The sequence below is a fragment of the Budorcas taxicolor genome, chromosome 16 (genome assembly GCF_023091745.1).
Source record: "Budorcas taxicolor isolate Tak-1 chromosome 16, Takin1.1, whole genome shotgun sequence".
In the NCBI taxonomy this organism is placed as follows: Eukaryota; Metazoa; Chordata; class Mammalia; order Artiodactyla; family Bovidae; genus Budorcas; species Budorcas taxicolor.
The window spans coordinates 70,209,157-70,231,565 of NC_068925.1; the positions used below are offsets into that span (position 1 = coordinate 70,209,157).

The following is a 22,409-nucleotide window of genomic DNA, read 5'->3' on the forward strand; positions in this document are numbered from 1 at the left end:
AAGGCTTGAAGATACATTATGCGTTGGTGTATGTGAATATATACACATATACACACATACATGATTTGCTCCATTTAAATACCAATTCTAACCAGACGTTTTGCCTAATCCCCCAAGCAACCAGGTTTTCCCAACCCCAAACCAGGGCTAGATCCCGTCCCCCCGTTGCAGTCCCTCTGAACCCCGGATCGGTGCCCCCCTGGCTTCTCCCCAAACACCAAGCGCAGAGGGTGACAAGAAAGACGAGGGGCCACGTACTTCACATGAAATACGAAGTGTCATTAAGTTCCTCAGCGGTAACACGGCAAGCCTGCGGCAGCGCGGGGCTGGGGGGAAGTAGCAGGGCACAGATCTCATCGCAGGAAGCACAAGTGAAAGGTGACTTGTGCTGTGGCCCCTGCGCGAAACCTGGGGCCCCGCCGGCAAAGCGCCGAGTGGCCAGGGCTGGGGAGCAAGTCTGGCTCCGAGCCCACGTGTTGCAGGCACGACCCTGCCCTGGCGGGTTCGCACAGCCCGCCGGGGCCAGCAGGGAAACGTGCCGTGGTGCAGGGCGTGCGGCGGGAACTTGGCAGGTCTTGCTGAGTGCACGTGGCCCGGCCAGTCCCGGGTTCCAGGTCCCCTCCCGCTTCCCACCCCCGCCCTGGAGCCGCGGGCGCTAGGACCCCGCGAGGCGCGCGCACTCCCGCCCGCCCGCGCGCGCGGCGCCCCCCGAGCCCCTGCGCGCCCGCCGGCGCCGCCCTACCTGGCGAAGCAGAACTCGCAGTGGTTGCCGCGCTCGCTGACCGTGAGCACGTAGGCGTAGGCCGGGCAGGAGAAGAGCAGGTCCCCCACCTGGAAGGGCTGCAGGGCCCGCAGACCCCGGCCCTTGCCCGGGCTGCAGAAGCGCTCCAGCCCGCCGTCGCCCTCGGCCCTCATCCCGGTGCCCGGGCTGGCGCGGTGGGGGGGGAGCGCCGCGGCTGCGGCTCCCCGCGCGCTGTTATTGGAGCAGCGTCACCCGGAGCCGCGGGGGCGGGAAGCCGCCCGGCGGACGCGGCGGCCACCGCTTCCCCGGAAGGGACGGCGGCCCCGCCCGGCGCTCGCGCGCCCCCGGGAGGCGGGGGACCCGGCCCGGCGGCCCCGCCCCGCGCGCGGGACCCTCGCCCGCGGCCCCCGACTCGGCCAACTGTCGGCCGCTGCGGCCAGCGCCCGGAGCTGCGTCCCCCGGGGCGGCTCCAGGCAGGAGGGCGGAGGCGTGTGCGTCCTGGCGGAGGGCGCGGGCCGCGGCCGCGTTCCGGTGGGCGGGATGGGGTCGCGGTGGGGCAGGTACCCAGCGCCTCCCCTGGACCAGCCAGTAGGATGGCCCGCGCGGGGTTAATAGAAGTTGGCGGGGTTGGGGGGCAAGATGCTTCTCAACCTTCAGTTCGGTTCGTCTGTCCTTGTCGAAAACCCTAGAAGGAGTCCTCGGGGAACGCCGAAGGGAAACCGCAGTAGGAAACTGATGTGCAGAGGGTTCAAAGGTGCCTCCCCAAGGTGAAAGGTTTTTAGAGCCCAGTGTGACTCCCAGCAATCTCAAGTATTGATTGTGAACCTACTTTTTTTCCCTCTGCCCCTCCGGTGGAAGTTAATTACGTGGACGGAAAAGGAAGTGCACTGGCCAGGCTTGCTCACTCAGACTCTGCGTACAGGCAACGATGCGGAGGAGGCAGGAGATAACCTTGCAGTCAAGGAGCTTAAGACTTGCCCGGAGACAGTGCCGTGCTGTGGCCAGAGCACACGGCTAGGGGTCGAATCGGCTTGACCACGCACTGTCATCTTAGAAAAGTCAATTAGGTTATGAGTCACAGAGAGGATTTTCCGTATGAGAAAGAAGGGTTTAATCTGTTCTGCATAGGAGTGTGGAAAGGCTGCAGTTGATGTGCGGGCTTAAGGACTCCGTGCATGAAGAGAGGGTTTAGCAAAAGCTCGAATACTGAAAGTGTGATCTCAAACTAGGTTGCCTGTGTAAGTTCAGGAGTGGTTCAGCAAAGGGTAAGATCAATGTGATTTGAGTATGTCATCAGAATTTTTGACCCTTCAGTAAAACTCCTAAAATGAATAAGCCTCTGGCTTTCCTGAAGAGAAGAATACATCATGGATACTCTCCCATTTAGACAGTTTAAGAAGCATTCACTGAGCACCCACTGTGGCCAGTCAGTGGGATAGAAAGAGGGGCAAAATGTGGGCCTGGGCCTTTTCATTGCATACATTCACAATCCTTGTTGAGTGTTACCAGGTCAAATACTGGGCTAAGTGGCTTAAACACATTACCCCCATTAAATATGTAATTCTAACTGCCCAGTGAGTTAGGTGTTATATGTTTCCCATTTCCAAAACTAGGAAACTAAGAATACTTTCCAAGGCTACACAGCTAGGTTGCAAAATTTGGTTTCAGCCTCCAGTCAGTCTGAATATGAGGCCCATGCTCCTAAGTGAAATGACCCTCTGCAAAGACAGCTCTCTGAGACAAGTGGTGTTATGGCGGCTTGTACAAAGCGTTCTGCAGGCAAACAGGCAGGAGAGGACAAACAGCGCGGAGAATGCAGGTTTGGTCAAGGCAGGTGCCACATTCACGTAACCTTTGAGCTGGGCATGGATGATGGATGAGACTTAAGTACAAAAGGAGGACAGTTGGCCCGGCTGAAAGAATTGCATGTGAAGACAGAGGGACTTGAAAGAAAGAATGGTGTGTAGTTGCAACCTGCTGTGTTGAGTGGAGCCTGAGATCTCAGGGGGAGGACAGGAGGTGAGGCAGGAGCATAGGGAGGGCATCTTCTCAGGAGACGAGTTTCCTCCCAGAGGAGGTATGGGGGTCACTGAAAACGGTTAAGCAGAGGGGTGCGCTGCTCAGTCCAGTGCTGTAAACAGTTCTGCTGCAGCTTCGCCGACAGACTGGAAGGGAGGCGACTGAACACAGGCCCACCTGTTAAGACACCACTGGACACGGCGGGCACATGACAGTCAATCTTGTAGGCTCAAGACGGGAACCAGAGACTTCCCTGGTGGTCCAGTGGCCAGACTCCAAGCTCCCAATGCGGGGGCCCGGGTTGAATCCGTTTGGGGAACTAAATCTCGTATGTTGAAACCGAAGATCCCACATGCTGCAACTAAGACCCAGCACAGCCAAATAAATAAATAGTGTTTTTTTTAACCCCCCCCCCCAAAAAAAAAACAGGAACCATAAATATTCTAGAATTTGGGGGAATGGAAGAGGCTTTTTCTTCCTGATGAGGAAAATGAAGCAGAGCTAGCAAGAGATTCCATGACATATTCATTCATCATTTAAATATTTATGATATGCTTACTGTGTTCCAGCAACAGTGATAAAGGCTTGTGATATAATGGTAATGAGAACAACAACAAAAAACTGACTTATTCCCTGTCCTCACAGAGCTTTGTACAGTCTGTCTGGCAGAGGAAGCGGACATTAATCAGATAATCACATAAACAAATATAAACTGTCAACAGTCTCAAGTGCTGGAGCAGTGCTTAGAGGACATGACCTAGTCTAGGAATGCTTTTCTGAGCACCGAAGAATTGATGCTTTTGAACTATGGTGTTGGAGAAGACTCTTGAGAATCCCTTGCCTGCAAGGAGATCCACCCAGTCCATTCTAAAGGAGATCAATCCTGGGTGTTCTTTGGAAGGAATGATGCTAAAGCTGAAACTCCAGTACTTTGGCCACCTCATGCGAAGAGTTGACTCATTGGAAAAGACTCTGATGCTGGGAGGGATTGGGAGCAGGAGGAGAAGGGGACAATAGAGGATGAGATGGCTGGATGGCATCACTGACTCAATGGACGTGAGTCTGAGTAAACTCCAGGAGTTGGTGATAGACAGGGAGGCCTGGCGTGCTGTGATTCATGGGGTCGCAAAGAGTCGGACACGACTGAGCGACTGAACTGACTGACTGAGGAATGCTTTTCAGAGACAGTAATGACTGAACTAATATCTGAAGGATGAACAGAACTTAATCAAGAGAAGAGGAGGGACAAGCATTCTAAACAGAGGGAACAGCATGTGTAACCGAGCAGGACCCCGTGGGGCCTTCTGGGAACAGATCCCATGTCCCCCACCTGCCTCCTGTCTGTAGGAAAACTTTAGCCTCCCAGGCCTTCCCCAGGTTCCAAGGAGTAAGTTTAATCTAAGAAGTGAGAGAATGTACAAAAAAGGGAAAACAAGCAAGACAAAACAATAGTTTATCCATTAAATAAAGCCAAAATCATTTAGTTCCTCCTCAAGGGTTATATGGCAACTCACTCCAGTACTCTTGCCTGGAAAATCCCATGGACAGAGGAGCCTGGAAGGCTGCACTCCATGGGGTCGCTGAGGGTTGGACAAGACTGAGCGACTTCACTTTCACGTTTCACTTTCATGCATTGGAGAAGGCAATGGCAACCCACTCCAGTGCTCTTGCCTGGAGAATCCCAGGGACGGCAGAGCCTGGTGGGCTGCTGTCTATGGGTTCGCACAGAGTTGGACACGACTGAAGCGACTTAGCAGCAGCAGCATCAAGGGTTATAGATAATATTCTGAGCCATCCTCTGGGCTGCTTTACAGATACTGAAATCCCTGTCAGGTGGAAGAAGTTAACTGCATGGTGACCATCAGCACATCACAGACCCCAGACAGGTTGGAACCAGAAGGTTGATGATGTTGACTCCAGATTGCCTCCCTCCCAACTGATCAGAAGAATGTCTGCAAGTTGGTCGTACACCCCACAACCCCATCACCATTTTTAAAACCATTCCCTGAAAGCCACTGGGGAGTTCAAACCTTCTGGGCACTAGTTATGTGGACTTCTTGCTTGGTATCCTGCAATAAATGCTGCACTTTCCTCACCACAACCTTGTATCAGTAGATCAGCTTTACTGCACACGGTGAGCAGACCCAAGCTTGGTTTGGTAACATGTGCAAAGTGTCGTTGGTTGGAAGAAGTGTGACCACAATGAAAGGGTGACTAGAGCAAGGCTAGAGGAAGAGTGTTGTTCTAGATGATTTTAGGAGGTAAGTAGGTCCTGTTGGACAACCCACAGGAGTCTCCTCTGATTAAAAAAGCCTCTGACAGATGCCAGATTTAGATGAGCTTTACGTCAGTTACCATACCTAAATCATATTCCCAAGTGGTGCAGTGGTTAAGAATCTGCCTGCCAGTGTAGGAGACACAGGAGACGGGGGTTTGATCCCTGGGTCAGGAAGATCCCCTGGAGGAGGAAATTGCAACCCAATCCAGAATTCTTGCCTGGAAAATTCCATGGAGAGGAGCCTGGCAGGCTACAATCTATATGGTCGCAAACAGTCGGACACGACTGAGCACACACTTACACCTAAATCAGTTTTTATTACTGTGTTTTACTACACATGGATGTTGTATTTTAATGCGAGAATTATCTTAAACCTCAGAAGCTTTCAGATATACACCTACATAGGCAAATCTTGGATAAATTCAGTGACTCCACATAGTTTTTTAACTTTCTGATTTCTGGCAGCTCTAACCAGCACAAAGATGAAAAGACTGGCGTAGAAATGCGCAATTACAACACAGTAAACAATGTGCCGTATAAGGATTCCTTATGCAAAGTAATCTGCTTGTTAACTTTTTACTGCAAGTCTTTTCCTCTTTCGCTGAGAAGGATTTCCAACAACTGAGCAAAACAATCATGTTAACTGCTGAATTGTCTTTCCAGGTGAGTGGTGGCGGGAACAGACTTATGGTGAGGATGGGTCTAATTTAAGAACACTGGAAAAGAAACAGCTTCATTTGAGAAAAATGCCTGTGCTGAACCCAAATGACTCAAGATGGAAAGATGGTCAATTAAGTTTAGCCATTAATTTAGGAGCTTAGCTTATGAAGAAAACTGTGTTTAAAATAAACTGCCAAGGGATGGCAGCTCACCAGGGCAGCAGATCGGTGACAGCACTCTTAATGCAGCTCATGCTTGTCAGCCAGCCGCCACGCATTCTCGCATTCCGGGAGAGTCTCCATCCACCTTTTCCCTGCCTGCCACCCCACAGCTTGGAAAGAATGGAGCTTGAACGGAGCTTTTTGGGGACTTTGCCTCACCATAGCTCAGGAAAAGCGATAAGAAGTGGTAAGTTCACTTAACTTCTCTAACCTAGAAGGTGATCTATTGAATAATGTATGAGTGAAATATCCTTCCAGCCACAGGTTAGCACATGAAGGCAACAGCTCTGGCCTGGGGATATAAAGCCTTAGCAAAGAAGGAATACCAATGAACACGGACAGTGGGCCCCTTGCCTATACCACCGTACCTCTGTATTCCGTGTATTCCGCTCATTGACTACATGTTCTTACCCGGTGCTAAATCCTTGTCGTACCATGGTGAAAAGACCAACACATGTGCAAGCCGTTCCGTAGTAGCTGAATAATGGCACCCAAAGATATTAGGCCCTGATCCCCAGAGCCTGTACATGTTACCTTATATGGTTCAAAAGGGTCTTGCCGATGTGTTAAATTGAGGATCTTGAGCTGGGCGATTATTCTCGATTGTCCAGATGGGCCCTCAATGCCATCACAAGAGCCTTCCCACATCCCCAGAGGGGATTTGACACAGACCGACCCAGAGATGGGAGGGATGTGGCCATAAACCCAGGAATGCGGGACCTCCAGCAGAAGCTGGAAGAGGCGAGGAGCAGATTTTCCCCTTGGAGCCTCCAGAAGGACTGTGGTCTTTCTAAGACCTTGATTTCAGCCCTGGGACACCAATTACAAACTTCTAGGCTTCAGAACCTCGAGAATACATTTCTGTTGTTTCAAGCCACCCAGACTGCAATAATTTGTCCCAGCAGCCACAAAAAACTAAAATAAATTGTAATACAATAAAAGTGTTCTCAGGGGGATTAACAAAGTGGAAAGGCTTCACAGAGGAACTGACTTTTTAACTCCTCCTAGAAGACTGGGCTCGGAGAAGGCGATGGCACCCTACTCCAGTACTCTTGCCTGGAAAATCCCATGGACAGAGGAGCCTGGTGGGCTGCAGTCCATGGGGTCACTAAGAGTCGGACATGACTGAGCGACTTCCCTTTCACTTTTAAGTTTTCATGCATTGGAGAAGGAAATGGCAACCCACTCCAGTATTCTTGCCTGTAGAATCCCAGGGACAGAGGAGCCTAGTGGGCTGCTGTCTGTGGGGTCGCACAGAGTTGGACACGACTGAAGCGACTTAGCAGCAGCAGAAGACTGGGCTTCCCTGGTAGCTCAGATGGTAAAGAATCCGCCTGCAATGCAGGAGACCTGGGTTTGAGCCCTGGGTTGGGAAGAACCCCTGGAGAAGGGAATGGCAACCCACTCCAGTATTCTTGCCTGGAGAATCTCATGGACAGCGGAGCCTGGTGGGCTACAGTCCATGGGGTTGCAGAGTCGGACACGACTGATTGACTAACACTTTCACTTTGAGAAGGAAGACTAAAAATTGACCGAGGGAAAGAGGGGCCCACAAATGGGATTAAGAACCTGAAGGTATAAATTCCCTGGGGTAGGAGAGACCTTGACAATCTGGGGAGGTATTTTTGTCTTACTGCAGATGCTTGCATAGTTCTGACTATGTACTAAGTGCACTTTTAAAATAAAGTCTCACCTAATCCTCCTAACAACATTTTATAGATGAAGGATCACTATAAATAACTTGTTCAAGTGAACAGCGGGGTGAGGACTCAAAGCAGGCTGTGTGTAATGAGTCTGTGCCCTGGACCACTGCACCTCGCTGCCTTCCTGCTTGGCCCAAGCTGCAGCCTTAGGAAGGAGACCTTAGGTAAAGCTGGACCAGCAGGAGTGGCCCAATGATGAAAGGTTCTATAAAGGTTCTATAAAGTTTCTATAAAGGTTGTATAAAGCTGTGTGCCTAGGAATTAGATGCCCTGTATGGTACTATGGAGCCAGAGAAGTTTGGCAAGCGTGATTCAATTGTTGCTTAAGGTCATTTTCACAGCTGAATCAAGGATACATTACAGGAGGGTGAGGACAGAGAGAGAAATAAGAAGTGTAATGCAGTCTGTAGCCCAGAGGAAGATGTCGCTGGCATGAACAAGGGCAGTAACGGAAAGAAGGGATACGGGTTTGGAGAACTTTTAATTAACAGGACCTGGTGCTAATAGTGCATGAAGGGAAAGGTGAAAGGGGAATTTGAGCCATGGAAAAATCTGTCTGATGACAGCTGACATCAGTTCCATTCAATCCCTCAAGTTCATTTACGTCCTGTGAGTATGTCACAAACAAGATCTTGTTATTTCTTTCTTCCTTTCCGCTATTTCTTGCTTAACCTCACTTCATTTCTATTCTTATGCCACTCCTTGCTGATGGCTTTGTTGCTGGATTATCACAGCAGCACTAGGCAGCCAGAGATCGTACACAGCTCTGCATTTCTTTCTGAACCCCTTCCATCACCATCCAGTCTGCGGTGCTGACTCAGAGATGAAATGACATCGCAGAGCAGGACTGAGAAAACTCTTGGGCTCCAGGAGCCTAGGAACTCAGGAGACTCAGGGCTCACTCCAGTCATAGCAGATCCGTGGTGATGTAGGAGCAAGGCCTCTGCCCAGGAAGTAAGAGGGAGAACTGGAGAGAAAGCCAGAGGGAGGATGGAATGTTTGTGAAGGGGGCATGCATGTTTATTTCCTCCCAGGCTGCACCCTGAAGGAATGGAATAACGCCGTAAGAACCCCCATAGGTTTGAGAGGATTCAAAAGAGAGATAACCAAGGACCAGGGGTTCTGACACGGAGAAGGCAATGGCACCCCTCTCTAGTACTCTTGCCTGGAGAATCCCATGGATGGAGGAGCCTGGTGGGCTGCAGTCCATGGGGTCGCTAAGAGTCGGACACAACTGAGCGACTTCACTTTGACTTTTCACTTTCATGCGTTGGAGAAGGAAATGGCAACCCACTCCAGTGTTCTTGCCTGGAGAATCCCAGGGATGGGGGAGCCTGGTGGGCTGCCATCTATGAGGTTGCACAGAGTCAGACACGACTGAAGCTACTTAGCAGCAGCAGCAAACACATCTTGCCTTAGCATCATGATGCCACCCAAATACAAGACCCCACCCCCAAAACTGATAAGACATTTCTACCACCCCGGGGAAATGAAGGCTCCTAACACACTCTGTTCCAGTTTTTCAAAATGTTCTGTGCATTTATAGGTGAGCTTCATCTCTGGTCTCTCCCAACTCTGTGTGCCTTGGTTACTGCTGTCAAACACATCATCTCAAAAAACTGCTTTTTCTGTTGAAGAATGTTCAGTTGCTCCTTACTGGATATCGCATCAAGGACAAGCTCTTCTTCCTGGCTTTAAAAATTCTACCTCTGACTGTCATACTCAGCTTGAGTTCTATCTGTTCTGAGAAGCCGTCTCCAAACATTTCTGCCCATAATGATTTCCATTTCCTAAGGTAAGTCTTTATCTATCTGTACTTCCTGACATAGAATCAGCAACTTTATATATATAATCAACAACTTTGTATATAACCCCCTGTAAGTCAAAAGGTCGTTAAAGGAAGACACTCTGTATCATATTTATTTGTAGTATTAATACTTGTTATGTGGTAAATTCTGACACATTTTCTGAGTGAATAGAATCATATGTATTGACTTGGAGTGTTTACAAAGCAGACAGCCAGAGGCACCCATGTATTTCTCACTGGCAAGCAAAGCTGTGGACTCAATAGAAATCAACCTCTGTTTACGGGCTGGAGTGCAGCAAAAGCTTTCCTAATGCGTAATTTACAGTCCAAACACTGGCACCTCAGTCACATTGCATCATTTTTACTAGAGTCAGGGCTTCTCCAGAATAAGAAGGAGCAGAAAGAGAAGCCAGAGAAAAATAACCAACTATTTGAGAGTCAGATGGATCAAGTCTCAAACTACCAATCATGTTCTCTTGTATCTGGAGTGAAAAAGAAAGAAAAAGAGGCGGGAGGGTGGGGAGGTTAAGCTGTGTTTGTCCTCATGATGCAGGCAATATAGTGATTCTGACTAGATGCAAAAAATTGAGTGAAAAGGCAGCCCCCCAAAAGGGGTAGATTGGGAGTTTGGGGTTAGAAGATGCAAACTATTATATATTGAATGGAGAAACAACAAGGACCTACTGTATAACACAGGGGACTATATTCAATCTCTTATGATAAACCACAATGGAAAAGAATATATGTATATATATATACACATATATATATATAACTGAATCCCTTTGCTGTACAGCAGAAATTAACACACCACTGGAAATCAACTGTATATATTCAATAAAGTTTTTAAAAAGGCAGCAAAAACCCAAGAAAAATCCCATTACCGACATAGTTGGTTCTGATCTAGACTTGTCAGCTTTTTTCTTTATCTCTAGAAAGTCTTGCTACCTTTTTCCCCAGTTGAAAAAAGTATTGACGGTAACAGGTAACTGAGTTTAGAGGTTTTACACACTTAGAGATCTTGCTGAGAACTATTAGCAACTTTCTTATTGGGGGGAGGTGGTGGAGGAGGGGTGGTGGGTACAGAACTTGACTTTGTTACCGAAGGCACATGACCTTGAGCAGCTCACCTGGAGCCAGAGTTCCAGGGCTTTGTGCTGCCTGTGAAGTCCCCACTGATTTAGCTGAACGCAGAAGAGTTCCCCAAAAAAGAGAGAGGAAATATGATGTTTAATGCCTTAAAGCCGGAGTCTATCCCTTTTATAGGCTTAATCTTTACACAGAATTTGAATACATCAGTATGGTTTATTGTTTTTTTAATAAGAGGGAAGAAAAGATTGGGAGGAAAAAGGTCAATCACTGTGAATTGAATTCCTGAAGAAGAATCTGTGCAAAAGTGACTGTCATCATCTCCACTGTGAGCAATGGCAACACTTTGAAAAATCTTTGGTTTAGTTTTCTTTCCTATAAAGGGTGAACAATTAGTAACATTAAATGTTTATTAAATCATGCAAATTTAAGGTAAATACAATGTATTTTTTTTTAAGCTGGGAAAAGAGGATTTATGACTTTGCTTGATAAAAAAATAAATGTATACAATAGTATTTTTAAATACAGCAAATTTAAGACCCCAATAGGTTTTTGAATGATTTTGGAAAATATATACTGGTCAAAAATTTTTCTTATCAAATATATTTTAAATGCTACTTTTTATGAAAATTTAAACATTCAGGCATTTATTTCACTGACATATTTCTGAAATAGAGCACTTTGAATGCACCAGGTGAAATGTTCATTTTTTTTGCTTGCTTCATTGCTAGTTTTCCTTCACCACAAGTTCTCTCTCTGATTTTTCCTCATCTTCAGAATTTTATAAATTGAAATCAGGAAAATTAAAAACTGAAAAAAGGACATGTTAAGTGGAAAAAAGGGAAAATGATTGGTGTGGTTCTTACGGCCAAAGTGTAAATGAACTGAAGGGCTATGGAGACTTTCATTGTTCAGTTATTCCCTGATAGCAGTACAGAGGCTCTCTTGTGTGCTATGGAGGAGTCAGAGTTAAATCAGAGCCAGATCTTGTCCTCCCGGGACTTAGAATCTAGAAGAGGAAACATGCCATATCCTTAGAGAGCTGCAAAAGTCTACTAGAGTGTGAGCCTACTGAAGGTAAGGAATGTTGTCTGCTTTGCCCAGGAAGTGTCAGACACAAAGTGGGTGCCCAAGAAATATTTATTGGATAAGTGAATAATACAAGGTAGAGAGTGTTGAGCCATTTAAGAACTGTTTAAAAAAAATTGAAATTGGTAATAGGAGAGATAGGTAACTTGCAACATCTGTAAAATTACACAAGTATCTTACAGACAATTAAGCTGACATGTCATGAACAGAATCTCCTATGCATTGCTACTATTTTTCAAATCCATTAACAGCCCTGCCATTCTCTTCAAGGAAGACCATAAACACAGAAGTAAAAAAGAACATTATTTAACACGCTGCTCCTCAGTGAAATGAGGAAGTTAGACTACGTGAGTGTTTGTGGAGACAAATATCCAAGATCCTTTAAATGGCAGAATGGTTAAAAGTGTACACTTACCCACCAAACCTTTGATCACGGATATTACTGCTGAGGAAAGAGGTTGAGAGGAAAAATATAAAATAAATAATAGTGGAGGTGTTCTGCAAATATGATAAAACTTGTAAACACAACACATGAATGAGGTTTGGGAAACAGGAAGAAAAATGATTAGGTTCATTTTAGTTTCAGTTTACTGTTATTTAAATGAAATTCAACAGGAAAAAAAAATTGTCCTTTCCTAAATAATGTTAAACAGTTCACTTTCTTAAATCCTCTGAATTGCTTCTCCACAGCCTTCCGAATAGCTGACCAAATACACACAGTGTTTACCCTGTTTTCTTTTTTTAAACAGAGACCTCTTGACTAGATAACAGACTTAAAAAGCAGTGCTAGTACCTGCTAAAGGCTTTGCCAGCAAAATGAGACAAACACGAACAAGATACTGCTTTTATTTGTAAAGCTAAAGGGACTTTCCTTGAAGGACTTTAAAAAAAATCTGATATTAGGATCTTTTCAAGTTTAGAATATCTTTTCTTTTTAAATGATGGCGGCTATAAATGATAGAATATTTCAGGCAAAGTAAAAATTGTCAGCCTTCTGGGGATCCCATCACCTTTTAAATAAATCATACTATTTTCTGAAATTTAGAGGTATGAATGTTAAGAAGGGCTTTACAGTTTGCAGAGACTACTTGGAATTATTCCTTAGTGTGGAAAATGGTGAGTCTTCAAATAACCCAGTGATAGGTATTCAGAATCTTGACACCTTGGTTTCCTTTATTTCCCTCTTGGTCATGGACCTTGGTGATGATCTGCACCATTTAATTTTCAGACTACTGGGGATCAAGAAATATCAAGCCATGTGCAGTTGAAACTATCATTTTTCAAGGGCATTAAAAAATTCATTTGTGTCCTTATTACAGTTTTATTATTTTTGGAAAAGTGATTAGGCATCTTTGATGATTTTACCATTTAACATTACCATTTTAAGCAAGGATTTACTGATACAGTTCTATTGAATCTTTTTTTTTTTTTTTGACAATAAGTGATTTATTTATGTTATCCAGAGTCCTTAGAATAAACTGTAGAAAAAAATCCCTAAGTCCACTGATTGTATTGTTCCATAAGCAATGTATATTAACTTTATAAAGTTTAGAAGACATATATAAACCCACTGATTGCCAGGTAAAATTTTTGTTGTAGATCCTTCCATACCTTTGTTTATGAACGTATACATATTTTACAACAGACATATGGGACCACATTATAAATGCTATTTTATAACCTTTTTTCAACTTAACAATGTGTTGTAAATCTCTTTCTATGACAAATATTTTCCTCCATCATTTAATGACTATTGTGATTTTCTATGATGTACAGCAATCCATTTAATTAGTTCCTTGTTGGATACTGTCAATGTCTTTTTCCCCCCTATTATAATGTTGAAATGAGCATCTTTATCAAGTTAAATTTTTATATATCTTCTTGAATAATTCATTAGGATAAATCCTAAAAGTAAAATTGCTGGGTAAATAACATACAAATTTATAAGACCTTTGATAACACTGCATGGAACTGATATAAAAATATATGCATATATTTATTTGATGATTTATTATGTTTACCATATGTGAAGAGGATAGAAAAATAACTTAAATCACTGTATAGCACTCCCTGCATTTCATTTACTTTCCAAAAATCTCATTACAATTAAGACGAGACATCTTAGGTAAAACCATTAAGTTTCGGCTAAAGGAATGCTGCAGACCATTTGGTCCCTACGCCTTACTCTAGTGTTCAGGAGATTGAGGCTAAAGTCACTACAGATCCCGGCCACAGGGATAGTTAACAAGGTGAGAGTCAGTCCAGCCCTGGCTCCAGACGCTGTCTTTGGCTCCCAAGATGCTCACTGTGGTTCAAGTTGTTCTTTAGATAGTCAAGTAACACTAAGAACTGAGATGCAAGGAAGTATTAGACAGTATAAATAAGTTATACCATTATACTTACCAGTATAAGTTTTACCATTAATTTTGTTATTGCTGCTTTTAGCAAGCTAGACTATTTAAAAATAATTTTGTGATGAAAGTGTTCAGCTTGGAAAAGTTTTCTAAAAGGTTGGTTTACTATTTACAGTTTTACACCACTGAGTGCTGTGTAATTCCGTTCAGTCAATGCAGCGTATATTTACTTATTGCTTAAATATTGAAATAACTCTATTGTTTCTTCTGACCAAATAGATGTATTGGTCATACAAAAAATAATAATCAAAAATAAAAATATAAAATACCAAGGGAAAATCATATATAATTGCACCAACCAAAAATAATTACTATATACATGTATATATCTACCTATCTATTTAGACAGATAGCATACAAAATTTCATAGTGTTCTAAAATCTACTTTTTCTCATATGTCATTGACATCTTCTAGTGTTGATAAACATTAACCTATATTATAATTTGTAATGGCTACATGGTCTTTTACTGCACCATAATTCATTCAGCCAGCCTCTAAGGTGATGGACATTACGACTGTTGGTTGTTTTTATTTTTATTTTTTTTAATATAAATTTATTTATTTTAATTGGAGGTTAATTACTTTACAGTATTGTCTTGGTTTTGCCATCATCAACATGAATCCGCCACAGATATGTTGGTTGTTTTTAGTTAGTCCAAATAATCCCACCATAAACAATCTTTTAAATAGTTATTTAAATATCTCAAATAAATTGTTTTCTTTTACCAATTTACTTGTTACACGTAGTATTATTTCTTGGAGATTCACAATGCACATTCATATATTAAGCAAATATTTATTGGTCACCTACCAACTGTGCTAGGTGCTGGGATTAATGTAGTAAAGGCTCTGAAAATTCTCACAGTAAGGAGACCCTGTAAAATTTTTCTTACGATTTTTTTTTTTTTAAATAATGGAGATCCCTCCCACTCCCTCCCTCTTTTTAATATAGAACATCTACTAGTATTTCACTGATTTTATCTGGAGCAGAATTTGGAAAATGCTAATCTTGTTGAAAACTACTAATTAAGTGCCTGTGCCTACCTGTCACTTTTCTGGGAACTCTGAAAAAATCCTGGGAATTATTTAGAGGAAAGATATATTTTAGGCACTTCAGAAGAATACATCTTTGATCTAAATTGCCCGATTAACTTTCAGAATAAAAAGCATTTTGGTACAGATATTTCCGTGAGACACTGGAGTTTTGTTTCCTTAATAGTATTCATATCATTAGAACAAAAGGGAGACTTGAATGTAAAAGGAGAATGTGGGCCATAAAGTACTTTTTGGCTCATCAGCAGAGTTGCTGGGGAGAGAGCGCGTCAAGAGATGCAATTATTCAAAGGAATTAAGGGTGGAGGTTATGGAGATTATATGACAACGTGAAGTAATTAAAATAAAACATCTTGTAGAAAAAGGTTACAAAATCCTATACATGGTATGTGAAAACCCATTTTAAAAAACCCTGAGGAATCCAGTGAAATAACATTTTTTGGGTTGGGGGTGCTTTTTTTCCTTCGACCTCTAATTGTCGTTTTCATTTTTATTTTTAAAATATATAATAAAATAGAAAAGAAAGAAAATACTAAAGGATCAGAGAAAATTAGGAGAAGAGAGGCTTATGGAGGAGGAGGAAGATAGTGGTTGAGTCGAACAAAGGCAACAAATAGATTAAAGTGAATAAGGGTAGAAGAGCGAACATTCCATTTGTCCTGGAAGAGATCATTAATGGCTCAAGTGCTGTGAAGTGGACAAAAGCCAGACTGTAGTGGGGTCAGATGAGAGAACCGGAGAAGAATAATTTTTTTTAGGACCTAGGATCATAATAATTCACTTAGAGTTTCCCCCCAACCACTATTACTTTAGTTCTGGTTTTATCGTGTTGGGATTTTGCCTATACCAGTTTTTTTTTTTTTTTTCCCCAGGAGCTGATAAATGAAAACCATAAAAAAAGAAATCCTATGAGTAACTTTCTTTGCCTTTATATTTGAACTGAATAATAAAGAAATGGTAAATGCTCTTACTGAGCTGTGCTAGAAATGCTACCATATAGAAATCTTAATAATATACCCTGTGTCTGCCATTTAAAAACAGAAGAACTTGGCCTCCCAAGGTCATTTCAGATGCCTTTTTTCCTAAGTGATTTGTGTATATTTTATCCATAAAAGACAAATTACTATGAAAGGATATGAAATATAGGTTTAAGAAACTCAAGGAACAAAGTGCATCCTCTCTCTTTGAATTTCTTAAAATTAAGTTCTTAAGACTCCTGCTGCTTACCTTCAAACAAGCAACCTTGAAACTACTCCATGAAACCCAGTTAAAGGACGAACCAAAGACTTTTCACTTATAAAGAAAAATAAGTAGCACATGGGAGCGAGAACGTTCAAGTCTTCAGTATCCATACTTATTAACTAAATTGAATGCCTGTGGTGGGTCTCACGGGAGCACACAGTGGCAGCCTCTTTATATTACAACTCAGCCAGAAGCACTTATTCCCTTGTAATTAAGGCCAGGGGTGCGACCAGTGATGCGAATGGAAGCAGTCATGTGGATTATTCAGTTCCCTCAACAATTCTCAAGAGGTTGTGTGTTTGCGGCTTTATGTTTGTTTGAAGTCCTTGTATGACTCCCTCGGTTCTCCTTGCTACTATAGGTTCAACCTCAGATGAGAACAATAGCTAAAACTCAGACAGCACTTCCTATATGCCAGATGCTGTTTTAGGTGTTTATCCTCCTCTGTCCTTTCTAAACTCGAAGAGGGCTAAATATGAAGTCCTGTGTCCCCAGAAGCAGATGCTGAGATGAGGTCCGAATGCAAGGGATTTATCCCTGAGTTGGCCACAGAAGAGACCAGTATGGAGCGGGGGAAGCAGGTCAGGAAGGGGAGTTGAGCCAGGTAAGGCTGCATCTCAAGCCAAAGTCCTTCAGGGGCAACGCTGGGGCGTAGGCTAGAAGGGGGAGCTTGGCTTCCATCCTCCCCCAGAGTCACCGGTTAACAACCAGCAGGAGTGGCAAGAAATGTGGGGTGGAGGGGGAATCCATGAAAGAAGAGCATCAGTTGCTTACTGAAGGTGATGAGTCAGAAACATCCACATCATCTGCTACAGGTGGGTACAGGCATACCTCGGAGATGTGGCAGGTTCAGTTTCAGACCATTGCAAGAGAGCAAATACAGCAACAAAGTGAGTCACACAAATTTTTTTTTGTTTCCCAGTGCATATATAAGTTATTTTTACCCTCAGTTCAGTTCAGCTCAGTCACTCAGTCATGTCTGACTCTTTGTGACCCCATGGACTGCAGCACGCCAGGCCTCCCTGTCCATCACCAACTCCCCGAGTTTACTCAAATTCATGTCCATCGAATCGGGGATGCCATCCAACCATCTCATCCTCTGTCATCCCCTTCTCCTCCCGCCTTCAATCTTTCCCAGGATCAGGGTCTTTTCAAATGAGTCAGCACTTCGCATCATGTGGCCAAAGTACTGGAGTTTCAGCTTTAGCATCAGTCCTTCCAATAAACACCCAGGATTGATCTCCTTTAGAATGGACTGGGTGGATCTCCTTGCAGTCCAAGGGACTCTCAAGAGTCTTCTCCAACACCACACTTCAAAAGCATCAGTTCTTCAGTGCTCAGCTTTCTTCCCAGTCCAACTCTCACATCCATACACGACCACTGGAAAAACCATAGCCTTGACTAGACGGACCTTTGTTGGCAAGTAATGTCTCTGCTTTTTAATACGCTGTCTAGGTTGGTCACAGCTGTTCTTCCAAGGAGCGAGCGTCTTTTAATTCCATGGCTGCAGTCACCGTCTGCAGTGATTTTTACACTGTACTCTAGTCTTATGTGTGCAACAGCATTATGTTGAAAACGACAATGCACAGGCCTGAATTAAAAAGTAACTGGTGGAAAATGGTGCCAGTAGACTTGCCTGATGAAGAGTTGTCATAAACCTTCAATGTGTTAAAGAAAAAACACAATATCTGCGGAGTACAATAAAACAAAGCACAATAAAACAAGGTATGTATGTGTTTTGAGGGCTTCCCTGGTGGCACAGATGGTAAAAAATCTGCCTGTAATGCAGGAGACTTGGGTTTGATCCCTGGTGTCCTGGGATCAGGCGATCGCTGGAGAAGGGAACGGCTACCCACTCCGGTATTCTTGCCTGAGAATTCCATGGACAGAGGAGCCTGGCGGGCTATAGTCCATGGGGTCACAAAGAGTCAGACACGACTGAGCGACTTTCACTTTCCTGTGTTTTGAGATATGTGACTTTTGAGACCACTGAGTCTTGCCCAAGATCTCAAAGCTTATAAGCGAAACAGCTGGGTTTGAAACCATGCTGTTTGACTCTAAATGCGATGTGTTTAAACCACTATGTCACAATGGAAAGATCAAAACTTTACAGTGTGCTGTGGTATTATTAAATTTTTCTACAGTTTTCACAACGGACTATAGAGCATAAATTATTTTGATTTTATTTGGTTTCTAGAAATGCTGAAAGTATGTCTGAGGAGCAGTCATTAATAATTTGTTGAACTAAGCTTCAGATACCCAAGCCCCCAAGCCTAAGAAAAGCTTAGAGAACAGACTAGAAAATTAGACAGTTGGTATGTTTGCACTGCTCTGAAACCACTCTAAACACTGGAACCCACCCAGTCCTCAGAGACCACAAGTCTTTCTTAACAAGATATATTCACACAGACCCTGTTTTTACATAAGATAATCTCAGTTTAAAAATGCTGATCCTATTTTCTATATATTCATCATCTTCTTAATCTCCTATTTGTTAAACAACGTTTATTTTCCCTCAAAATCACTCAAGTGATTTTTGTTGCTGTTCTTTTGGTATAACAATACCTGTTTTCTGAAATGTTTTTAATTCTTTTTTTTTTTAATTGTAAAGGAGTTCATTTTATTTTTACTAAAGGAACTCTACTGTTTCATTTTAATATGGGGAAATATGTATAATATTTTTTAATAGGGGGAAATGTGTATAATACAGTCTGTCTCTTTCGACTTGGTTAAAGGAGAGGAGAGCTTGTGCATAATGGTGGGTGACCAGTCAAGTATTCTCCCTAAGAGGTTAGAATGGCCGTGCTGGAGCAGGTGATCCAGAGAGAAACAAGTGATCACCCGACCTGCATCCAGAAAATCAGCTGGCACCTTGCTGGTCCAGAGAGGATAATGCAGGACTATACTGAAAGGAACCAGATGGGTCAAGGGCCCTTACATGGGGAAGGCTTAGGAGGTGCAGGAATTGTCCAGTTTTTTCCTGTGTGTTTTAGTTGAAAGGACGAATGCTCCTTTTTTTTAAATTTTTTTTTGCAGGGTGGCTCAGATGGTAAAGAATCTGCCTGCAATGTGGGAGACCTGTATTCGATCCCTGGGTCAGAAGATCTCCTGGAGAAGGGAATGGCTATCCACTCCAGTATTCTTGCCTGGAGAAATCCATGGACAAAGGAGCCTGGCAGGCTACAGTCCATGGGGTCACGAAGAGTCAGACACGACTGAGCAGCTGTCCCTCACTCACTCGTGTGGAGTAATGCTCTGTGGACACACTGGATCCTAGGTGCTGCTGTGCCGCCATGGATATCCAGAAGCAAAAATAAGGCAGGGAAAACTTGAACACCTGCCAAGGATTTTGAGACTCTAGATAATAAAAGCTAACACTTCTATGGTGCTTATTAAGTACAAGGGCCTGTTTGAAGAGTTTTATACATATTAACTCCTTAAATTTTCCTAGCAACTCTATGAAGCAGGTACTATCATTATCCCCATTTTACAGAAGAGGAAACTGAGGTACAGAGAGATTAACTTGTTCAAGACCACATGGCTAGTAGTTGTGGAGCTGGGATTCACACCCAGGTTATCCGCTTTCATATTCCATGATCTTACCAGTGACCCGTACTGCCCATCTGAAATGTTGAGAATGTGCTAACCATGTTGCTGATAATTATTTATTTACAGTTTACTCTATTTTTGAATACTCTGAAAAAATTTTTGTAGTTGTTTAGTCACTAATTATGTCCAACTCTTTTGTGACCCCATGGACTGTAGCCCGCCAGACTCCCCTGTCCATGGGATTTCCCAGGGAAAAATATTGGAGTGGGTTGCCATTCACTCCTCCAGGGGATCTTCCCAAGCCAGGGATGGAATCTGAGCCTCCTGCATTGGCAGGCAGGCTCACAACCACTGATATACCAAGGAAACCCAGGAAAAAAAATTTAGGAGATGTCTATTTCGGCACTTGGTAATAACTCAGCTATAGGAGAACACTTGAATCCTGATAGGAACGTTCACCATAAGGTCTCAGAGTTGACAGGAAGTAGAAAAACCTCTGTGCCGGTGTTTAGACACCAAAGAAGAAGAGATAGCTGCTGTGCCTCTGTTCTGCTGGGACAGGGTGGTATTCCCTGCCCATGGGAGCTGGCACTGGCAGCAGTTATATCAGAGTCACTCTCAACACTCAGCTGCTTGCTAAGAATTAAACTGCTGGAACCAGACCTAGTGAGTTTCATGTTACCATGGTTTGGATGAGGCGTTCGCACTGGTGTGATATATTTAGTCTTCAGAAACAGTTAAATCTAAGCTTAGCTTTCTTACCAAAATGATAATGTACGTTGGTATTACTTGTGGTTATTTGCTTCATCTCCCAAGTAACAGATCGCACACCTCTTTACTCTCTTAGGGATAAGGCCAACCTCCAACCCTGTTTATGGAGTGAGTCAACCGGGAATTTATTGCAACGAGCCTGGAGCAGCTAGTGCCTCTGCTGCCCTCTAGAGGCGTGTCAGAGCATGACCGCTCACCTCGGAACCATTTCCGTGGGTTGCACAGGGCCGACACCGTCGCTCTCCGTTTTGAATTTCCAACCAATGCCGTTTGTCAAGAGGAGATGAGGTGAAAACACTCTGAACTTCCAAAAACAATAATGGGACTTAGTTAATTTCAAGCTAGGACTTTCATAGTTATCTTGTGTCCTCCTCTCAGCCACCTACTGGAAATCAGTCCACATTGTTTGAAAACTATAAATAGAGCTAACACGGAGCATTTGCCAAATGCCAGGTACTGTTTAAGTGTATCCCATATACTAAACGGAGAAGGCAGTGGTACCCCACTCCAGTACTCTTGCCTGGAAAATCCCATGGATGGAGGAGCCTGGTGGGCTGCAGTCCATGGGGTTGCTAAGAGTCGGACACGACTGAGTGACTTCACTTTCACTTTTCACTTTCATGCATTGGAGAAGGAAATGGCACCCCACTCCAGTGTTCTTGCCTGGAGAATCCCAGGGACGGGGGAGCCTGGTGGGCTGCCGTCTCTGGGGTCGCACAGAGTCGGACACGACTGAAGTGACTTAGCATCATATACTAAACTGGGGGCTTCCCTGATAGCTCAGTCAGTAAAGAATCCGCCTGCAATGCAAGAGACCCCGGTTGGATTCCTGGGTTGGGAGGATCCCCTGGAGAAGGGATGGGCTACCCACTCCAGTATTCTTGGGCTTCCCTTGTGGTTCAGCTGGTAAAGAATTCGCCTGCAATGTGGGAGACCTGGATTCGATCCCTGTGTTGGGAAGATCTCCTGGAGAAGGGAATGGCTACCCACTCCAGTATTCTGGCCTGGAGAATTCCCTGGACTGTATAGTCCATGGGGACGCACACAGTCGGATACGACTGAGCGACTTTCACCTCATACACTAAACTGTTTAATCTACATGACAGTATGAGTAGAAGGATCATCTCTATCGAATAGGGGAGCTGCAGCAAAATACTACTAAATATTTCTTGCAGTACATGAGTGGTAGAGCTGGATTTAACCACCCCCTGCCCCCCGCCTGCCTTACATCTGGCCACATGGACCAGGCTAGTAACCAGTTCATGCAGACACTTTTATAACTATCAAAACATGCATCGAAAGCTTAATTTTAAAGGAGAGGTTTTGCTGAGAATCTTTAACCTGAATCCAGTAATGAGGAAATGATTGGCTTGGATGCTTTTGAAATGTCAGTGACATCACAGAGGAGGAGAAAGAGAAGGGGAGGGAGGAGAAGAAGACAGCTGGGAGAAGGAAAGAGCAGTAGGAACTGTCTTAGGTACATGGTGTCTAAATATAACGCACCGTCTACGGTTATATCCTAAACGTAAAAAACAAGACCATAAACAACATTATTGGGAAACTGAGGAAATTTTAGTATGGACTATGTTGGGTAATAATGTTGAATTCCTTGAGTATGATTCGTTTATCGTGGACATATAGAATATGTCTTTATTCTTAAGTGATGCTTGATTTACATGTTTGGAGGTAAAGTGCCATGACACCAGAAAATTGCCATCAAATAGTTCAGGAAAAAAATTCAAGTATAAATGAGAAAAAGGAAATGTGACAA

The 22,409-nt window shown here is 43.7% G+C and overlaps 1 protein-coding gene and 1 long non-coding RNA gene across 3 annotated transcripts in view; one reads left to right on the forward strand and one right to left on the reverse strand.

Moving 5' to 3' along the window:
- Positions 1-959, reverse strand: part of SMYD2 (SET and MYND domain containing 2) — a 53,542-nt gene extending 52,583 nt beyond the window's left edge. Inside the window, exon 1 of the mRNA XM_052654165.1 lies at positions 743-959. Coding sequence (XP_052510125.1) covers positions 743-915 — 173 coding nt within the window. The 5' untranslated portion in view covers positions 916-959. The remainder of the gene's footprint in view (positions 1-742) is intronic.
- Positions 960-6,023: 5,064 nt separating this feature from the next.
- On the forward strand, positions 6,024-19,577 carry LOC128061732 (uncharacterized). 2 transcript variants are annotated; one of them, XR_008200742.1, is made up of 3 exons: positions 6,024-6,107; positions 9,170-9,418; positions 19,355-19,577. It is a non-coding gene; the product is annotated as an uncharacterized LOC128061732 (long non-coding RNA). The 2 variants fall into 2 exon arrangements; XR_008200743.1 differs by lacking the exon at positions 6,024-6,107 and adding an exon at positions 8,443-8,577.
- Positions 19,578-22,409: the final 2,832 nt, after the last annotated feature.